The sequence below is a fragment of the Chiloscyllium punctatum genome, chromosome 44, assembly GCF_047496795.1.
Source record: "Chiloscyllium punctatum isolate Juve2018m chromosome 44, sChiPun1.3, whole genome shotgun sequence".
NCBI classification, from domain to species: Eukaryota; Metazoa; Chordata; class Chondrichthyes; order Orectolobiformes; family Hemiscylliidae; genus Chiloscyllium; species Chiloscyllium punctatum.
In genome coordinates this window covers 42,387,160-42,404,624 of record NC_092782.1, presented here as the reverse complement: position 1 = coordinate 42,404,624, position 17,465 = coordinate 42,387,160, and the positions used below count along the sequence as shown (strand labels likewise).

General features: G+C 43.7%; 1 protein-coding gene across 1 annotated transcript in view; it reads left to right on the top strand.

Moving 5' to 3' along the window:
• The window catches only part of LOC140466616 (C-type lectin-like), a 36,056-nt gene extending 24,768 nt beyond the window's left edge, over positions 1-11,288 (top strand). Inside the window, exons 4-6 of the mRNA XM_072562065.1 lie at positions 5,887-6,027; positions 6,428-6,536; positions 11,200-11,288. Of these exons, the coding sequence (XP_072418166.1) occupies positions 5,887-6,027; positions 6,428-6,536; positions 11,200-11,288 (339 nt within the window). The remainder of the gene's footprint in view (positions 1-5,886; positions 6,028-6,427; positions 6,537-11,199) is intronic.
• The last annotated feature ends 6,177 nt before the right edge of the window (positions 11,289-17,465 follow it).

Genomic DNA, 17,465 nt, shown 5'->3' with positions numbered 1-17,465 from the left:
GGATACAAAGACGTCTGCAATTTGTTCTCTTGCCTCCCTCAGTATTCTGGGATATATTCTATCAGAACTCAGGGGCTTGTCTATTTAATACTTTTTAAGGTGCACAATACCTCTTGCTTTTTAATAGCAAATTGGCTAAGAAACTCAACACTCCCTTCCCCGAGATCATCCTCCACCAATTCCTTCACTTTGGTGAATAATGACACAAAGTATTCATTTAAGATCTGACCTACCTCTTCTGACTCTGCACATAGATTCCCTCCTATGTCGGTGAGTGGGCCAATCCTTTCCCTGGCTGTTACCCTCTTGCTTTTCATATATGTACAAAAAGCCGTATCTTCTCCTTAATCCTGTTTGTGAATGCCTTTTCATGATTCCTTTTAGACCTTCTATTTTCTCGTTGAAGTTCTTTCCTCTTTTCCTTATACTTCAAGGATGTCATCAGTTCCTATCCTCCTAAGATCTCACGTATGTTTTCTTTTACTTTTTGACCAAGGTCAAATGTGCTCCTCCTGAACTCTTATCAACTGACATTTCAAATACTCCCACTCTGATGCATATTTACCCTCAAACAGCTGTCTCCAATCCACATTCTCCAGTTCCTGCCTACTGATGTTGTAGGTCACTTTCCCCCAATTTAACACCTTCACCTGAGGACTGCTGTTATTCCTATCCCTAAGTATCTTAAAACTCACAGTGTTATAGTCACTATTCCCAAAATGCTCCCCCACTGAAACTTCACTCACCTGGCTGGACTATTTCCCAAAACCAGGTCCAGTATCACCCTTTTCCTGGTTGGACTGTTCACAAATTGTGTCAAGAAACCTTCCTGAATGGTCCTTACATCGAATGGCAGTGTACATTCAAAGGCCCAAATGGCCAATCCCTGCATCAATCTTCCCTGTTTGTCTGTTTCCATCCAATTAGGGTCAGTGAGTGAGCACTCAGACAGAGAGCCAACAGACTGAAGATGCAGCCTGGTGCAGTCCAGCAGCTGATGTCTGTCCCTGAGCACACAATGTCTCTGCTGCAGCGTTACAATGGTAGGTGTCAGTGTGTTGCTGAGGTGCAGCATTGAAAGGCAGAAGCACAATGTAATGGGATTGGAGATGTACCATGAAGGATTTTAGACACAGACATGTCAGATACTAGTACGTGTGAACATGGGAACATGTTGCTGGTGCTCATGGAAGGTGCCAAGAGATATTTGAGTGTAATGTCCAATGTGAAGGTCCTAATGGAGCAAGCAATAAATTGAAGTCACCAGTTACTCACTCTCCGTGTTCTCAATTTTCAGCATCTTGTTTACTCCTGGCCATTGTAGGATGGGAAGCTGCAGATTAATGAGACAAGATGTGCAGTTAACAAGGGTTAGTCCTCCTTAATAAGTGAGACAATGCTGCTCCTTTAACAAGGTTAAGTTGTCCTTGGCTTTTTTTCAAAAGGTTTCAGAAAGGCAAAGGTCCCGATATGCCTGGAAATACCTATTTGAGAAGGTGTTTAAGTATTTCTTTTAAAACATCTGTGCAATGAAAGGGGAGTGGCCAGTTCTCCCAGTTCTGGTTTGGTTTGGTTTGAGCAAGCTGTCTGTCTGAAGATGTTTGTCAAAGAAACAGCTCCATACTGATCCTCCCTCTCTCTCTGTCATCTCCCTCATGTCAGAACCTGTGTTTGATTTTACCTTTTTTTGCCAATTGGGTGTTTAAGGGATATTGCAAGTATTTGGAACAGCATTATTAATTTGCCATAGAGTCATTTGTGTTTTTAGATGGATTACATTATTCGAAATTTGCTTCTCTTTTCTCAGTATTCCATTCAGTAGACTGTAAATAAATTCTGTTTTATTTAAAACTGAGTGGCTGGGCCAGCTGCATCACTCCTGGAATATCCACATAGACCTGCTTAAAATAACTGGCAAAGTTAGGGTCTGGACTACCTTCTTGAAATGTTTTGAGGGGGTCTGGCCTGGTCCATAACAGACTGGGGACTCTGCAGGATTTATTCTATGGTTCCAATTTGGGTTTAGCGTTGCTGGACTCTAGGCAATGAGTGGTAGGTGTTAATGTCTTTTGTTCCAGGTGTTGAATTCGGTTGGTTTAAAGAGTTGGTGCAGTAATGGTGCTTGCAGTCACTCAGAGTTTTCTGGGGGTGGAAGAAGCGACTTTGGGGTTTTACAAAAGGTGGACAAGGAAAAGCTGCTGGGATTAGCAGTCAAGGTGGAGTTAGAGCTGCCTCCTTCCATGAGGAAAGGGGAGATAATTACAGCAACAGCTCAGCATTTAGATTTGCTGGAAACACCGTCAGAATCTTTGGAGATGACTAAAATTCAACTGAAAATGAAACAGCTTGAGTTAGAGGCAAAAGACAGGGAATGGGTAAAAGAAATGAAACTGTTTGAATTCTGATTAAAAGCAGAAAGAGGAAAAGAACAACTCACTTTAACAGAACAAAAAGGGAAAGAGAGAAAAAAGAGAGAGAAGAGAGAGAAAAGGAGAGGGAGGAAAGGAGAGGGAGGTTGAATTTCATAAATTGGCACTTGGACAGGAACATCAGCTGTAAAGGATGGAGATGAAGGCTGAGGGTCAGCTTAGTCAGGAAGGGCGTGAGGATGAACAAACCCATGATAACCAAAGGCCTGTTGGGGGATGTGATTAAATATATTCAAACATTGCTTAAATTTGATGAGAAGGATGTAAGAGCCTTTTTCATCTCATTTGAGAAGGTGGCTAAAGAAATGAAGTGGCCAGTGACCATGTGGGTTTTGTTGATCCAAACAAAACTTGCAGGTAGAGCTCATGAGGGTTTTGCATCACTATCAGGGGCGGTATCTCGGGCATATGAGGAGGTGAAGACAGACACTGTAAGAGCATATAAACTTGTGTCACAAGCCCACTGACAGCATTTCAGGAATCCAAGGAAAGACCCTGGTGAAACCTACATTGAGTTTGAAAGGATCAAACAAAGTAATTTTCATTGGTTTGTCTGGTCTCCTTCCTATTGGAAAGATGTTGTGAAACTTGAAAGGGTCCAGAAAAGATTTACAAGGAGGTTACCAGAGTTGTACGATATGAGCTCGAGGGAGAGGTTGAATAGGCTGGGGCTGTTTTCTCTGGAGTGTCAAAGGCTGAGGGGTGAACTTTTAGAGGTTTATAGAATCATGAGGAGCATGGCTAGGGTCAATAGACAAGGTCTTTTCTCTGGGTAGGGGAGTCTAGATCTAGAGGGCATGGGTTTATGGTGAGAGGGGAAAGATATAAAAGAGACTCAAGGGGTAACTTTTTCATATGTGTATGGAATGAGCAGCCAGAGGAAGTGGTGGAGGCAAGTAAAATTGCAACATTTAAAAGGTATCTGGGATGGGTGTATGAATAGGAAGGGTTTGGAGGGATATGGACCAGGTGCTGGCAGTCGGGATGAGATTGGGTTGGGATATCTGTCGGCATGGACGGGTTGAACAAATGGGTCCGTTTCCGTGCTGTACATCTCTATGTCTCTCTGACTTTATTTTTAATGTCCTTATCCACCTATGACGCTCTTCAAGAGCCAATTATTCTGGAGAAATTCAAAAATTCACTTTCTGAGTTTGTGAGAACTCATGTGAAAGAGCCGAGAGTTAAAACGGCATGATGAGCAGCTGAAATTGCTGATGATTATGAGCTGGTTCATAAATCAACAAAATAAGCAGTACTACAATTCTTGGATTTTATCGGAAATCCATATCAAATTTTAGCAGTGTGGCTGCTCCACTCTTGAACTGCTAAAGAAAGTCAAGAAGTTTCAGTGGACAGCAGACTGTCAGAAGGCATTTGACAGTCTTAAAGCTGTGTTAACCACTGCCCCAGTGTGAGCCGCACCGAATTACACAAAACCATTCAAGATGAGTATCGATGTGAGTGATATGGGTGTTGATGCTGTGCTCTTACAGGAAGAGAAACGAGAAAATAGAAAGATCTATCAGTTATTTATCCAGGAAATTGAACATTCTTCAGTAGAAATATTCAACATTTGAGAAGGGGACTCTGAACTTGGTGTTGGTGTTACAACATTTCAGTGTTATATTACCAGGTTATAGTTCAACAGGTTTATTTGGTAGCACTAGCTTTCAGAGCGCTGCTACTTCATCAGGTGGTCATGAAGCAGGACCATGAGACACAGAATTTATCGTAAAAGATGACAGTGCCATGTTACCGGTAATGTATCTGAGACAATCATATACACTGATCAGAACCCAGTGAAGTTTGTGGAGAAATTTAAGGACAAAAATTCCAGACTGCTTAGATGGAGCTTATTGTTACAGCCATTCAATTTGGAAATCTTGCATGTGGCAGGATGGGAAAATGTGATTACTGATGTGTTCTCGAGACTTGGAGGAAAAACGGAGACATTCGGTGGCAGGAGCAAACAGACTGAAATGGAATGCTTGCATGTTGATAGTCAATGTAATGTTTATTTGTGTTGTAGTGTACTAACAATTGAAGATTAAGAGGTTTTAACATAAAGCCATATTTGAATATTGACAGATTTTTTTAAGGGGGGGGGAAACGTGTGACAATGCTACTCATTTAACAGGGTTATGTTGTCCTTAGTTTATTTCAAAAGGGGTCATAAAGGCAGAGGTATCAATATGCCTGGAAATATTGATTTGGGAAGGTTTTTAACTGTTTCTTTTAAAACACCTGAACAATGAAAGGAGAGTAGTTAGTTCTTCCAATTCAGAATCTGGTTTGGTTTGGTTTGAGAAAGCTATCTATCTGAAGTTGCTGGTCAAAGAAACAGCTCTATGCTGGCCCTCTCTCTCTGACATCTCTCTCCCGTAAGAACCTGTGTTTGATTTTACCTTTTTTGCCAGTGGGGTGTTTAAGTATTTGGAACAGCATTATTACATTGCCATGGAGCCGATTGAGATTTCAGACAGATTTCGTTATTTGAAATTTGGTTCTTTTTTGTTCATGACTCATTCAGTCGTCTGTAAATAAATCCTGCTTTGTTTAAAACTGAGTGGTTGGGCCAGCCCCATAACTCCTGGAATATCCACAAAGACCTGCTTAAAACAACCAGCAACTTTAGGGTCTGGGTTACCTTTTTGAAATGTTTTGAGGGGTTCTGGCCTAGTCCATAACACAGGCAATTTACTCCAACCCAGTGAGAATCTCACTTCATTGGTGAGAAATTTGTTTAAAATTGCAGAGAGTTGCTCCTGATATCAATATAGTTCTTGCTGGACCTCTCATTTGTTTCTGCCACATTTCTCACCATATCCCATGTGGGTCAGGCCCTGACAAGAGTCTGCTCTTCTCCATCATCCATTGTCTGTACATTTGAGCTTGAACCAGAATCAGCCATTGTGTAACTTTACAATCCCCACAGCAACAACCTGTTAAATTCCTAAGAACCTATCACTGAGTCATATGATCTCCTGAGATATGATCTATAGTTGACAAGCATCAATGTGGTCTGTCATTGTGAGAAATTTGTTGCTGTCAATGTGGTCACTGCACAGTGACATGGACTGCAGTGACTGTCCACATCTGGATTGACAGCTGTGTGTGGATAAAACTTGGGAAGAACAGGAAACACAACGTCACCCACAGAGCTTTTGAGCACAAGCCCAGCCCAATATCAGCTGTTACACAGAAGCTGCTGACATTTCTATCTGATGGGTTGAAGCCACAATGAGATTGGTCCCAAATCCTCAGCCTCAGTGTGGCACCATTCACTGAAGTTTGGAGTCAGTCCATATCAGGTCCTTGTGGACATGCAATCATGGGGTTGTAGTTTTATTGTCTATAAAAGAGTTTCTATTTCGAGCCTGGTCAATTGTCCCATTCCAAAGCTTTTGTAAAAATGTTAACAAGTGACAAGTTGCCTTTGTAATTTACTCTCAAGCTGCATTGCCAACACCTGGCTCCAGGCGGCCATCTTGCTTCCCTGCACTGGATGGAGCAGAATAACGTTCTTGCAGAAATGATACAGAAATCCCAAAACAACTTAGGCCCAGCTTGGATCGGGTTGAGTGACACCTACAAGGTAATTTTGCTTCTGTTATTACATCACATTATTAAGGTGAGAGAAGTACATATTTTTAAATGATCTGGACTGGATCCAGGGACAGCACGGTGGCACAGTGGTTAGCACTGCTGCCTCACAGCGCCAGAGACCTGGGTTCAATTCCCACCTCAGGCGACTGTCTGTGTGGAGTTTGCACGTTCTCCCCGTGTCTGTGCGGGTTTTCTCCAGGTGCTCCAGTTTCCTCCCACAGTCCAAAGATGTGCAGGTCAGGTGAATTGGCCATTCTAAATTACCCGTAGTGTTAGGTAAGGGGTAAATGTAGGGGTGTGGGTGGGTTGCGCTTCGGCGGGGCGGTGTGGACTTGTTGGGCCGAAGGGCCTGTTTCCACACTGTAAGTAATCTGATTTTACTTCCACAGGAGGGGACTTTCTTGTGGATCGATGGATCTGCATCAGATTTTATGTTTTGGTCCGAAGGTGAACCCAATGATCATGGTCGAGGAGAGGATTGTGTGCACGCTTTCTTCAGTAAGTCAATGCATTCCAGGGTGACAGAAAGGGTGGCCTTCAGGAAAATGTTTCCATGCAGTGAATTAGATTTTGTCAGGGCTCTACTTGGCAGTCACTTTGCAAGTAAAACTTTTAAAAGGAGGAGAGTAAGGGGCGCTGAGATTTGGAGAACAGAGCATCCCCTGGGAGTAACATTAAAGTCTTCTCCTTTTGCTCAAATGCCTGCCTCTGTGGGTTCCACAGTGACATGGTTATACCAACACCAGCCTTGGAACTGGTGCATATTTAATGAACTGATTCTGACACATACCAGACTGTAGCTGTGCTCCCAGTGAGCAGTACACAACATTCTGAGGAACAGTATCAACCATCCCAGATCCAGGCCTCATTTTACTAATATACCACACACACCCCTCCCCATCTTGACAGGATTTGACTCCCTGAGTTAAGACTATATAATCCAGATAGATTATTCTAAACTGAAATCCCACTGACTATTCCTATTACCTGAAGTCTTTGGCGCAGTGACAGAGACTGTTTAACCCTGTGGTGAGTCTTTCCTGTTCACATACACAGGAGAATCCAGTCCAGAATAAAATTAGGAAGTATCCCAGACTATTTACAAACTCTACACCTTGACGGCTTTTATTCCTACCTATCATAGTCTGCCTGGTTTACTCTGTATATCTACAATGAGATAGACTCAGTTGCCCTTTCTTGAAGAAAGGTCCATGACAAATCGAAGCAAGAATAGGATTACTTCACAAGCTGACCCTTGTACTTAGAATCACAAGTGACCCAGATAACATGGACCTGTCCAAGGATCAGACTGTAACATGTGATCAGCCTGCTCCATCTCAGCCTGCTCCAGCCGGTGATCAGACAACTCCTGTTCCTGAGAGAGCTCGCTATCGCCCTGGGGCTCATTCCCTTATACCCCATTTCCTTGTCAGCAGCCAGTGTGATCAAACCTTGACACTGTCCTGTCTTTAGTGATTGGTCAGTTTGATCATGGGCAAACATCACAACAGTGTCATCTGACACAGTCTGTTCATCTTCCACTCAGTAAGATAATTGCTTTTTTTCTCTGGAAAGTTCAACTTCAATGAACCTTGACCTCAGACCAGTCTGTTCAGGTTTTTCATAGAAGCTATTTTCTTGCAGCATTGGTGTCATTTAATGAACCATCTGACATTTAAGCAGCATAACCTTGTGGCTTATTGCCAAAAGGTGATCACACCTCCCGTGCACTCTGAGATAACTTCAAAGAGGCTGGTATCCCCATCACCCTGTTATCTATTCTTTAGAGGTGGACAGACCTTGATATTGATCCACGAGTTAAAAACAATGACTGCAGATGCTGGAAACCAGATTCTGGATTAGTGGTGCTGGAAGAGCACAGCAGTTCAGGCAGCATCCAAGGAGCAGCGAAATCGACGTTTCGGGCAAAAGCCCTTCATCAGGAATAAAGGCGGTGAGCCTGAAGCATGGAGAGATAAGCTAGAGGAGGGTGGGGGTGGGGAGAGAGTAGCACAGAGTACAATAGGTGAGTGGGGGAGGAGATGAAGGTGATAGGTCAGGGAGGAGAGGGTGGAGTGGATAGGTGGAAAAGGAGATAGGCAGGTAGGACAAGTCCAGACAAGTCACAGGGACAGTGCTGAGCTGGAAGTTTGGAACTAGGGTGAGGTGGGGGAAGGGGAAATGAGGAAACTGTTGAAGTCCACATTGATGCCCTGCGGTTGAAGTGTTCCGAGGCGGAAGATGAGGCGTTCTTCCTCCAGGCGTCAGGTGGTGAGGGAGCGGCGGTGAAGGAGGCCCAGGACCTCCATGTCCTCGGCAAAGTGGGAAGGGGAGTTGAAATGTTGGGCCACGGGGCGGTATGGTTGATTGGTGCGGGTGTCCCAGAGATGTTTCCTAAAGCGCTCTGCTAGGAGGCGCCCGGTTTCCCCAATGTAGAGAAGACCGCATCGGGAGCAACGGATACAATAAATGATATTAGTGGATGTGCAAGTAAAACTTTGATGGATGTGGAAGGCTCCTTTAGGGCCTTGGATAGAGGTGAGGGAGGAGGTGTGGGCGCAGGTTTTACAGTTCCTGCGGTAGCAGGGGAAAGTGCCAGGATGGGAGGGTGGGTTGTAGGGGGGCGTGGACCTGACCAGGTAGTCACAGAGGGAACGGTCTTTGCAGAAGGTGGAAAGGGGTGGAGAGGGAAATATATCCCTGGTGGTGGGGTCTGTTTGGAGGTGGCGGAAATGTTGGCAGATTATTTGGTTTATGCAAAGGTTGGTAGGGTGGAAGGTGAGCACCAGGGGCATTCTGTCCTTGTTGTTTCCTTGATATTGATCCAGCTCCCTCAAAGCCAGCTCTCAGAGTGCACAGGACATCTGACACTCCTGTTCTTACCTGTCAGCCAGGGCTCCCTGATTGATCCAAGAACATGGAACATAAAACAGTGCTGCACAGTACAAGCCCTATGGCCCTCAATATTGTACCAGCCATGTCGAGAGTGTGGTGCTGGAAAAGCGCAGCAGGTCAGGCAGCATCTGAGAGCAGGAGAATCGACAATTTGGGCAAACGTTCTTTGAGTCGCTTAAGTGCCCCTAAAGTATCTGAGTCTACTACCACTGCTGGCACTGCATTCCATGTACTTATCACTCTGTGTAAAGAACATACCTCTGATAACTCTCCTAAACCTTCCTCTAATTACCTTAAGATTATGATCCCTCATGTTAGACATTTCCACCATGGGAAAAAGTCTCTGGCTATCCACTCTATCTATACCTCTCAATATCTTGTACACTTCTATCATGTCATCTCTCATCCTTCTTCACTCCAATGAGAAAAGTGCTGGCTCCCTTAATCTTTCTTCATAAGACATGCCCTACAGCCCAGGCAGCATCCTGGTAAATCACCTCTGCACCGTCTCTAAATCTTCCACATCTTTCCGATAATGAGGCGATCAGAACTGAACACAGCTGTGGTCTAACCAGGTTTCAGTAGAACTGCAGCATAACCTCCCAGCTCTTCAACTCAATTTGTCTGCAAATGAAAGCCAACACACCATACACCTTCTTAACAACCCTATCAACTTTGATGGCAACTTTAAGAGATCTATGGACATGGACCCCAAGATCCCTCTGTTCCTTCATACTGCTAAGAAACCTGCCTTTAACCCTGTATTTTGCATTCAAATTCAAACTTACAAAATGAATCACTTCACACTTTTCCAGGTTGAACTCCATCTGCCATTTCTCAGCCCAGTTCTGCATTCTGTCAATGTCCCATTGCAACCTACAACACCCCTCCGCATCATCCACCACTCCACCAATGTTCATGTCATCGGTAAACTTACTAACTCAATGTTCCACTTCCTTATCCAAGACATTTTTAAAAATTACAAACAGCAGTGTCCTAGAATTGATCCCTGTGGAACATCACTGATCACCGAGCTCCAGGCTGAATACTTTACATTTACCATCACCCTCTGTCTTCTATGGGCCAGCCAATTCTGTCTGATACAGGCAGCCAAATGTCCCTGTATCCCATGCCTCCTTACTTTCTGATTGAGCCTATCATTGTTACTTTATCAAACGCCTTGCTAAAATTCATGTACACCACATCCACTGCACTACCTTCATCAGCGTGTTTTGTCACATCCTCAAAGAATTCAATAAGGTTTGTGAAGCATTACCTCTAACAAAGCCACGTTGACTCTCTCAGATCAAACAATGGTTTTCCAAGTAATCATAAATCCTGTCTCTCAGAATCCTCTCCAATCCTTTGCCTACCACTGATGTAAGACTGACTGGTCTGTAATTCCCAGGGTTATCACTATTCCCTTTCTTGAACAAAGGAATTCCATTTGCCACGCTCCAATCATCTGGAGCTACAGTGGACAGTAAAGATGCAAAGATCATCGCCAAAGGCACAGCAATCTCTTCCTTCACTTGTTAAAGTAACTTAGGGTACATCCTGTCTGGCCAGGGGACATATCTATTCTTATGTTTTTCAAAGTTTTCAGCACATCCTCCTTCCTAACATCAACCAATTCTACCATATCAGTCTGTTTGATGCTATCCTCAGAAATGTCAAGGTCCCTCTCAGTAGTGAAAACTGAAGCTAAATATTCATTAAGGACCTCCTCTACTTCCTCTGATTCCTGTTGCAAGTTCCCTCCATATTCCTTATCAGCCAAGGTTCCTTCACCCAACCATCCCTTCCTTGCCTCAGTGGGACAACCCTGTCCAGCACTATCAGCGGGTGCTTCCGAAACAACCTCCACATTTCTGTCGTGCATTTCCCTGAGAACATCTGATCCAGAATAACAGCCCAATCAGTGAACTCTTATTCTATGAGATCCACCTGGCTGACATCGTTACAATCACAACCCACTGTGTCTGTTTTAAATCAGAACTTCAGCCAGATACAGTAACAACCCTCACAATATTTCATCCAAACACTCATCCCTTCAGAGAATAGTGAAACCATCATCAAACCAATTGATCTTTCAGTAGCACAAGCTTCATATATTTCTTTTTCTCATTGTGGCTGACCCAGCAAATTTCAGATTATGATGAATATCCTAAATAAGAACAAGATCATTGGTGCTCCCGATAACAGAGACTGAACCAATCACAGAAATAGCTGTCTTATTTACTGGAATCTTCTTTCTTTCCTTCAGAAAATTCATTTTACTGGAATGATGCGTCATGCAACTTGAAAATGGCTTTCCTTTGCTCCTACAAACTGGTGCGTCCCTGCTGCTACTAAAAGAGTCTATCGCTGCTCCACGGATCCTGTCTGGGAGTGGATGTAGTGCCTCAATCTGCTTGTAGTTGTGGTCACAGCCAATGAGGACTGTACTGACTTAGTTTCTCAGCCAAGTATAAAAATTGCATCAAGAGTTATGTGTTTGTTACTGTGAGACTATAGCAGCCTTCCTGTCCCACTGATGCTTTCTACCCATCTGTCCTTTCAATCCTATACTGGGGAGGAGACAGCAGAACAGGGACATGGATAATTTTATAATTCATTTCCACAATGTGAGTATTACTGTCCCCTTTTTGCCCTCCTGATTTCCCTCTTCAGTATACTCCTACTTCCTTTATACTCTGAGCTTTCACTCGATCTATCCTGTTTATACCTTACATATGCTTCGTTCTTTTTCTTAACCAAACCATCAATCTCTTTAGTCATCCAGCATTCCCTATACCTAACAGACTTTCCTTTCACCCTAACAGGAATATGCTGTCGCTGGATTCTCGGTATCTCATTTCTGAAGTCTTCCCATTTTCCAGCCGTAATTTTACCTGCGAACATCTGCCCCGAGTCAGCTTTCAAAGGTTCTTGCCTAATACCGTCAAAATTGGCCTTTCTCCAATTTAGAACTTCAACATTTTCCTTATGGGGTTTTATAAAATCATGAGGGGCATGGATATGGTGAATACATAGTCTTTTCCCTGAGGTGGGGGAGTCCAAAACTAGAGGGTGAGAAGGGAAAGATTTAAAAGGGACCTAAGGGGCAACTTTTTCACGCAGAGATTGGTTTCTGTATGGAATGAGCTGCCAGAGGAAGTGGTGGAGACTGGTACAATTACAACATTTAAAAGGCATCTGGATGTGTATATGAATAGGAAGGATATAGAGGGATTTGGGCCAAACATTGTCATGTGGAGCTAGATTCGTTTGGAATATCTAGTTGGCATGGACAAGCTAGACTGAAGGGTTTGTTTCTGTGCTGTACATCTGTATGACTATGAATTGAGTTTTATTGTCATGTGTACTCAAGTACAGAATGACAGGAGTACTGTGAACTGTTTACAACGTCACCCCTCATGGTGCCCTCAGGTACAAAATACCTCGATACAAACCTCAGATACGAAAAGAAAAATAAGAAGAAAAATGTTACATTAACTTCCAGTGATTCATAGTTTAAGACCAGAATTGAATGCAGTGTTCAAAAAGTGAGCTAACCAATGTCCTTTACAGCCACAACATGACCTCCCAACTCCAATACTCAATGCACTGACCAATAAAGGTAAGCATACCAAATGCCCTCTTCACTTTCCTGTCTACCTGTGACTCCACTTTCAATGAACCATGAACCAGCATACGAAGGTCTCTCTATTCAGGCAACAATTCCCAGGACCTTACCATTAATTAAAATCCCAGCTAAAAACCCCAGGTCCTAGCTCCCAGCCCTGCCGTGTGTTAACCGTTTTCCCAGACCTCCCCCTCACTGAGGACAAACGTTTAGCCCTCAGCAAAGGCCTCACCTTCATCCCTCTATGCTCCCAGGTTAATGAGTTTGACATGTGTCGTGACCTTGAATACTTCTTCCACCTCCTTCGCCTTCAGGCCCACTTTTTCAACCAAAACTCCCGCCCACCCACCGTGGACCCTTTCTCCCACCTCTAACACATCCCATCCACCTGGACACCCTGTGGTGGCCTGTTACCTGCCCTTGACCTCTTCATTTCAAACTGCCACTGTGATATTGACCACCTCCATCTGTCCTCACCCCCCGCCAACTCCAACCTCCCGCCTTCACAATGCACAGCCCTCCACTCCCTCTGCTCCAACCCCAAACCCAACACCATCAACTCGCAGACAAGGTGGAGGGGGGGGTTGTTGCGTAATAGTAGTTTGGCGCACCGACCTCTACACCACTGAAGCCAGGTGCCAACTCACAGACACCTCCTCCTACTGACTCCTCAACCACGACCTCATCTCCCATCACCAAACCATCATCTCCCAGACTATCAACAACTACATCACCTCTGGGGTACTCCCATCCACAGCCTCCAACCTCATTGTCTGTGAACCCCGCACTGCCCAATTCTACCTTCTACCAAAGATTCACAAACCTGACTTCCCAGGTCAACTCATTGTCTCAGCCTGCGCCAGTCCCACTGAACTCATCTCTACCTACCTTGACACCGTCCTGTCCCCCTTAGTCCATGAACTCCCCACCTATGTTCAGGACACCACCCACGCCATTCACCTCCTCCAAGATTGTCATTTTCCCGGCCCCCAACACCATACCTTCACCACGGATATCCAGTCCCTGTACACGTCGATCCACCATGATGAAAGTCTCCAGACCTTCCATTTTGTCCTCTCACACCGTCCCAGTACCCTTCCACCAATACCGTCATCCACCTGGCTGGACTGGTCCTCACCCTCAACAGCTTCTCTTTGCTCTTTCCAACTGTTTCTTTAAATCCTTTCTAGCTAATCTGCAACTCTCCATTGCCTCATCTGAACTATCTTGTCTCATCATCAGATAAGTTTTGTTCTTCTGCTTAACAAGGGATGTAATTTCTGTAGTAAACCATGGTTCCCTTAACTTATCACTTCCTCCCTGCCTGACAGGGACATACCTATCAAGGACACACAATATGTTCCTTAAACCAACTCGACATTTCGATTGCCCCCCTCCCCTGCATTTTGCTTCCCCATTCTATGCATCCTAAGTCTTGCCAAATCGTATTATGATTGCCTTTGTCGCATCGATAACTCTTGCCCTGTGGCATGTACCTATCCCTTTCCATCGTTAAACTAAATGTAACTGAATTATGGTCACTTTCTCCAAAGTGCTCACCTCCCACTAAATCAAACACCTGGCCTGGTTCATTACCAAGCACCAGATTCCACGGTGGCCTCCTCTCTTGTTGGCGCTTCGACATACTGTGTCAGAAAACTCTCCTGCACGCATTGGACAAAAACTGATCCATCTGATGTACTAGCGTTATAGCATTTCCAGTCAATGTTGGGGAAGTTAAAATTCACCAAAATGACCACCCTGTTCTTTTCACTCATACCCAGAATCATTTTGCCAATCCTCCCAGCAGTGTGACTCCTTCTTTTCTGTTTCTAACCACAGCCCATACTACCTCAGTTGACGAGTCCTCGTCAAAAGTTCTTTCAGCCACCATTGCACTATCCTTGAGTAACAAGGCCAAACTCCCCCTCTTTTACCACCTTACCTGTTCTGAATGAAAGTTCTAAACTGTGGAACCTGCAACATCCATTCCTGACCCTGCTCCATCCAAGTCTCTGAAATGGCCACAACATCGAAGTCCCAGGTACCTATCCATGCTGCAAGCTCTCCTACCTTATTTTGGATACTTCTGGCGTTGAAGTAGACACATCTCAAACCAGCTTGCTGTCTGCCAGCACATTCCTGTGACTGTGGAATCCTGTCCATGCCCTCCCTACTCTCATCCTCGTGTGCACTGGAACTGCACCTCAGGTTCCCATCCTGCTGAGCTAGTTTAAACCCGCCCAATAGCACCAGCAAATTTCCCACCCAGGATACTCGTACCCCTCTGGTTCAAGTGAAAACCAGCCTATTTGTAGAGGTCCCAACCTCCCCAGAATGAGCCCCAATTATCCAAGTACCTGAAACCCTCCCTCCTGCACCATCCCTGCAGCCATGTGTTCAGCTGATATCTCTCCCTATTCCTCACCTTGCTATCACGTGGCATGGGTAACCAACCAGAGAAAACAACTCTCTTTGTTTTAGCTCTCAGCTTCCACCTAATCTCATTGAAAGCCTGCCTTACATCCCTATCCCTCTTTCTGCCTATGTCGTTGGTACCTACTTGGACCACAATTTGGGGCTGGTCACACTCTCACTTCAAGACCCTAAAGTTATCATCCGAGACATTTCACTGTACTGCTGTACTTCTCTACTTGAGTGCACATGACAATAGAGGATATTCCATTCTATTCTATCAAGGATTACTGGGAAAAGTCAGGTAAGTTGGTGTGAGGGATGTCAGATCAGTTCTAATTCTCAGTATAACTGCATCGTTTATTTGAACAACTGCAATTCAGTTAAGGGTGTTACTGAATGCCCAATCCAAACTTAAAAATATTGGACTGTACCAGCTTAAATGAATACAATTAAAAATGTTTCTGCCATTACAGTTAGGAGTGGTGTTAAATTTCTATCAATTTTCAGGATCAGAACATTCTAGATTCCCAGTTTTCAGTAATGCACAGAATGAGCCTTGTGTTTCAGCTCAAACGTGGATCACAGCCTTTTGTTATTATTTGAGTAAAACTTGGAAATGTTTTTGTTGTTTAAAACTTACATTCCAATCAATATAAATGATTACTTTTTTGGTGTTTCGTGCTCATCCAATCTGTGCAAGTGTCTGCATTCACAAAAATTGATGTTGTTAGAAGGTAAGGAACTTTCCCTTTGTCATGCAATGCTGTTGTCTGGTTGATCTTCAAGTAGCTTACAATTTATCTGCCACTACGAGATTGGAGTCTTTTGCGGCCAGGCACTGCTGCTACTGTGGGGTTTGAGTTTACTTCCAATAAAGTGTTATCCCTGACGTCCTAATGCTTATGTTAATTCTAAACATAAGCAAGTGAGTTGCTTGGTGTGTTGACAGGCTTGTCAGAAAGCAAGTGGTCACAGTCAAGAAAAATGCATGATTCTAGTTCAAACTTTGCACAAAGCTTTATACAGACCTTCATCCTCATCCCTTCCACTGAGGAAGTAGTGGCCAATTCCATGATAATTGCAGACCTGACACACCCGACAACTAATATCCCACCATCCATTGCAGCACAGAGTCCATTCGACATCCTGATTCTGCCTCGGACTCAGACAGGAGCTATGTAGTGTTTACTTACAGCCATCTCAGCCCAGCCTAGCCCCTTGATGGCTTAGACCACTGCCATCATGGCTGTGGGATCAAAGCTGACAAAGCTCAGAATTCACAACAGTGCAGCAATCTGTGCTGCTGCCTCCACCAGCAGCAATCCATCAATGTCAATGTGATATCCAGACTGCTTTGCCAAGCTGGTGCTATTCAAATCCAGACATTCTCAGGAATTCATGTATTAAATTAAAAAGAATTATTAAAAATGAAATACACTGTGAGGTGATCAGTCAAGTGATTGCATTCAAATATTAGAGATTCTATGGTAGAGTCTTCATTGCTATAGAGTAATCTAGAGTCATAAAGTCATAGAGATCTAGAGCACAAAAAAAATCCCTTCAGCCCATGATGTCTACACTGGTCAAAAACAAAGACCTAACTATTCCAAAATAGATTGATCTGACAATAAACATTCATCAGAATTGTTCAAGAGTTATAATCTCACAGTTGTAACCTCACAAGTCCTAGTATTTATAAGTTAGGATTCCAAATACTAAATTTTATAACTTCATAAGGAACTTGTTTCTGCTACAACGTACCTGTAGATATATTCAACTCTGAAATAGTTTAGTTTTAAAACTCCTTGCAGAGAGAGGACATTTCATTATAGGACCCAATCTACAGTTGAAATTTTAAGCTGACATTAGGTTTGAATAGATCAGTTTGCCTTGCTGAAGAGTAAAGATTGCAGAATGTATCACACTAGTCCCAGAGTTATTCAAATATATCCTGAAAATTTACGTGTAGTCTCCTCACTAAAGGTCAGTAGCAAGCTTGCTGCAGCTACTGAGAGAGAACTGTGCTGGTAGACAACAGAAAGCAAAGACATACATAAGACAAACACAGACAGAAAGCAGAAGGAACATTCATTGATTCTTTTTGATGGAAGATTAGATGGCTATGGCTGTATCAGGGTAATAGGGCCCTACAGCAGCATTGAAATGAAGTTACAGAGCAACACATCACTGAGAAAATAAAGTACAGAGTGGGTGGAGTTAGAACACCCCAGCTGGAACTATCTGGGAGAAAGACTAGAGTGAGACTCTGTGGGGGAAAGAAAACAGAGAAAGTACATGAGCATGAACACGTGAAGAAAATAGATGAGTCTTACCAAATTTAACAACAATCCAGAGCCCTGTATATCTATGATCACTATGTATTATTATATCTACTATTAATGCATAATAAGGGAATTGGTTTAGCTCACTTGGCTGGATTGTTGGTTTGCAGAGCAGTGTAATGCCAACAGTGTGGGTTCAATTCC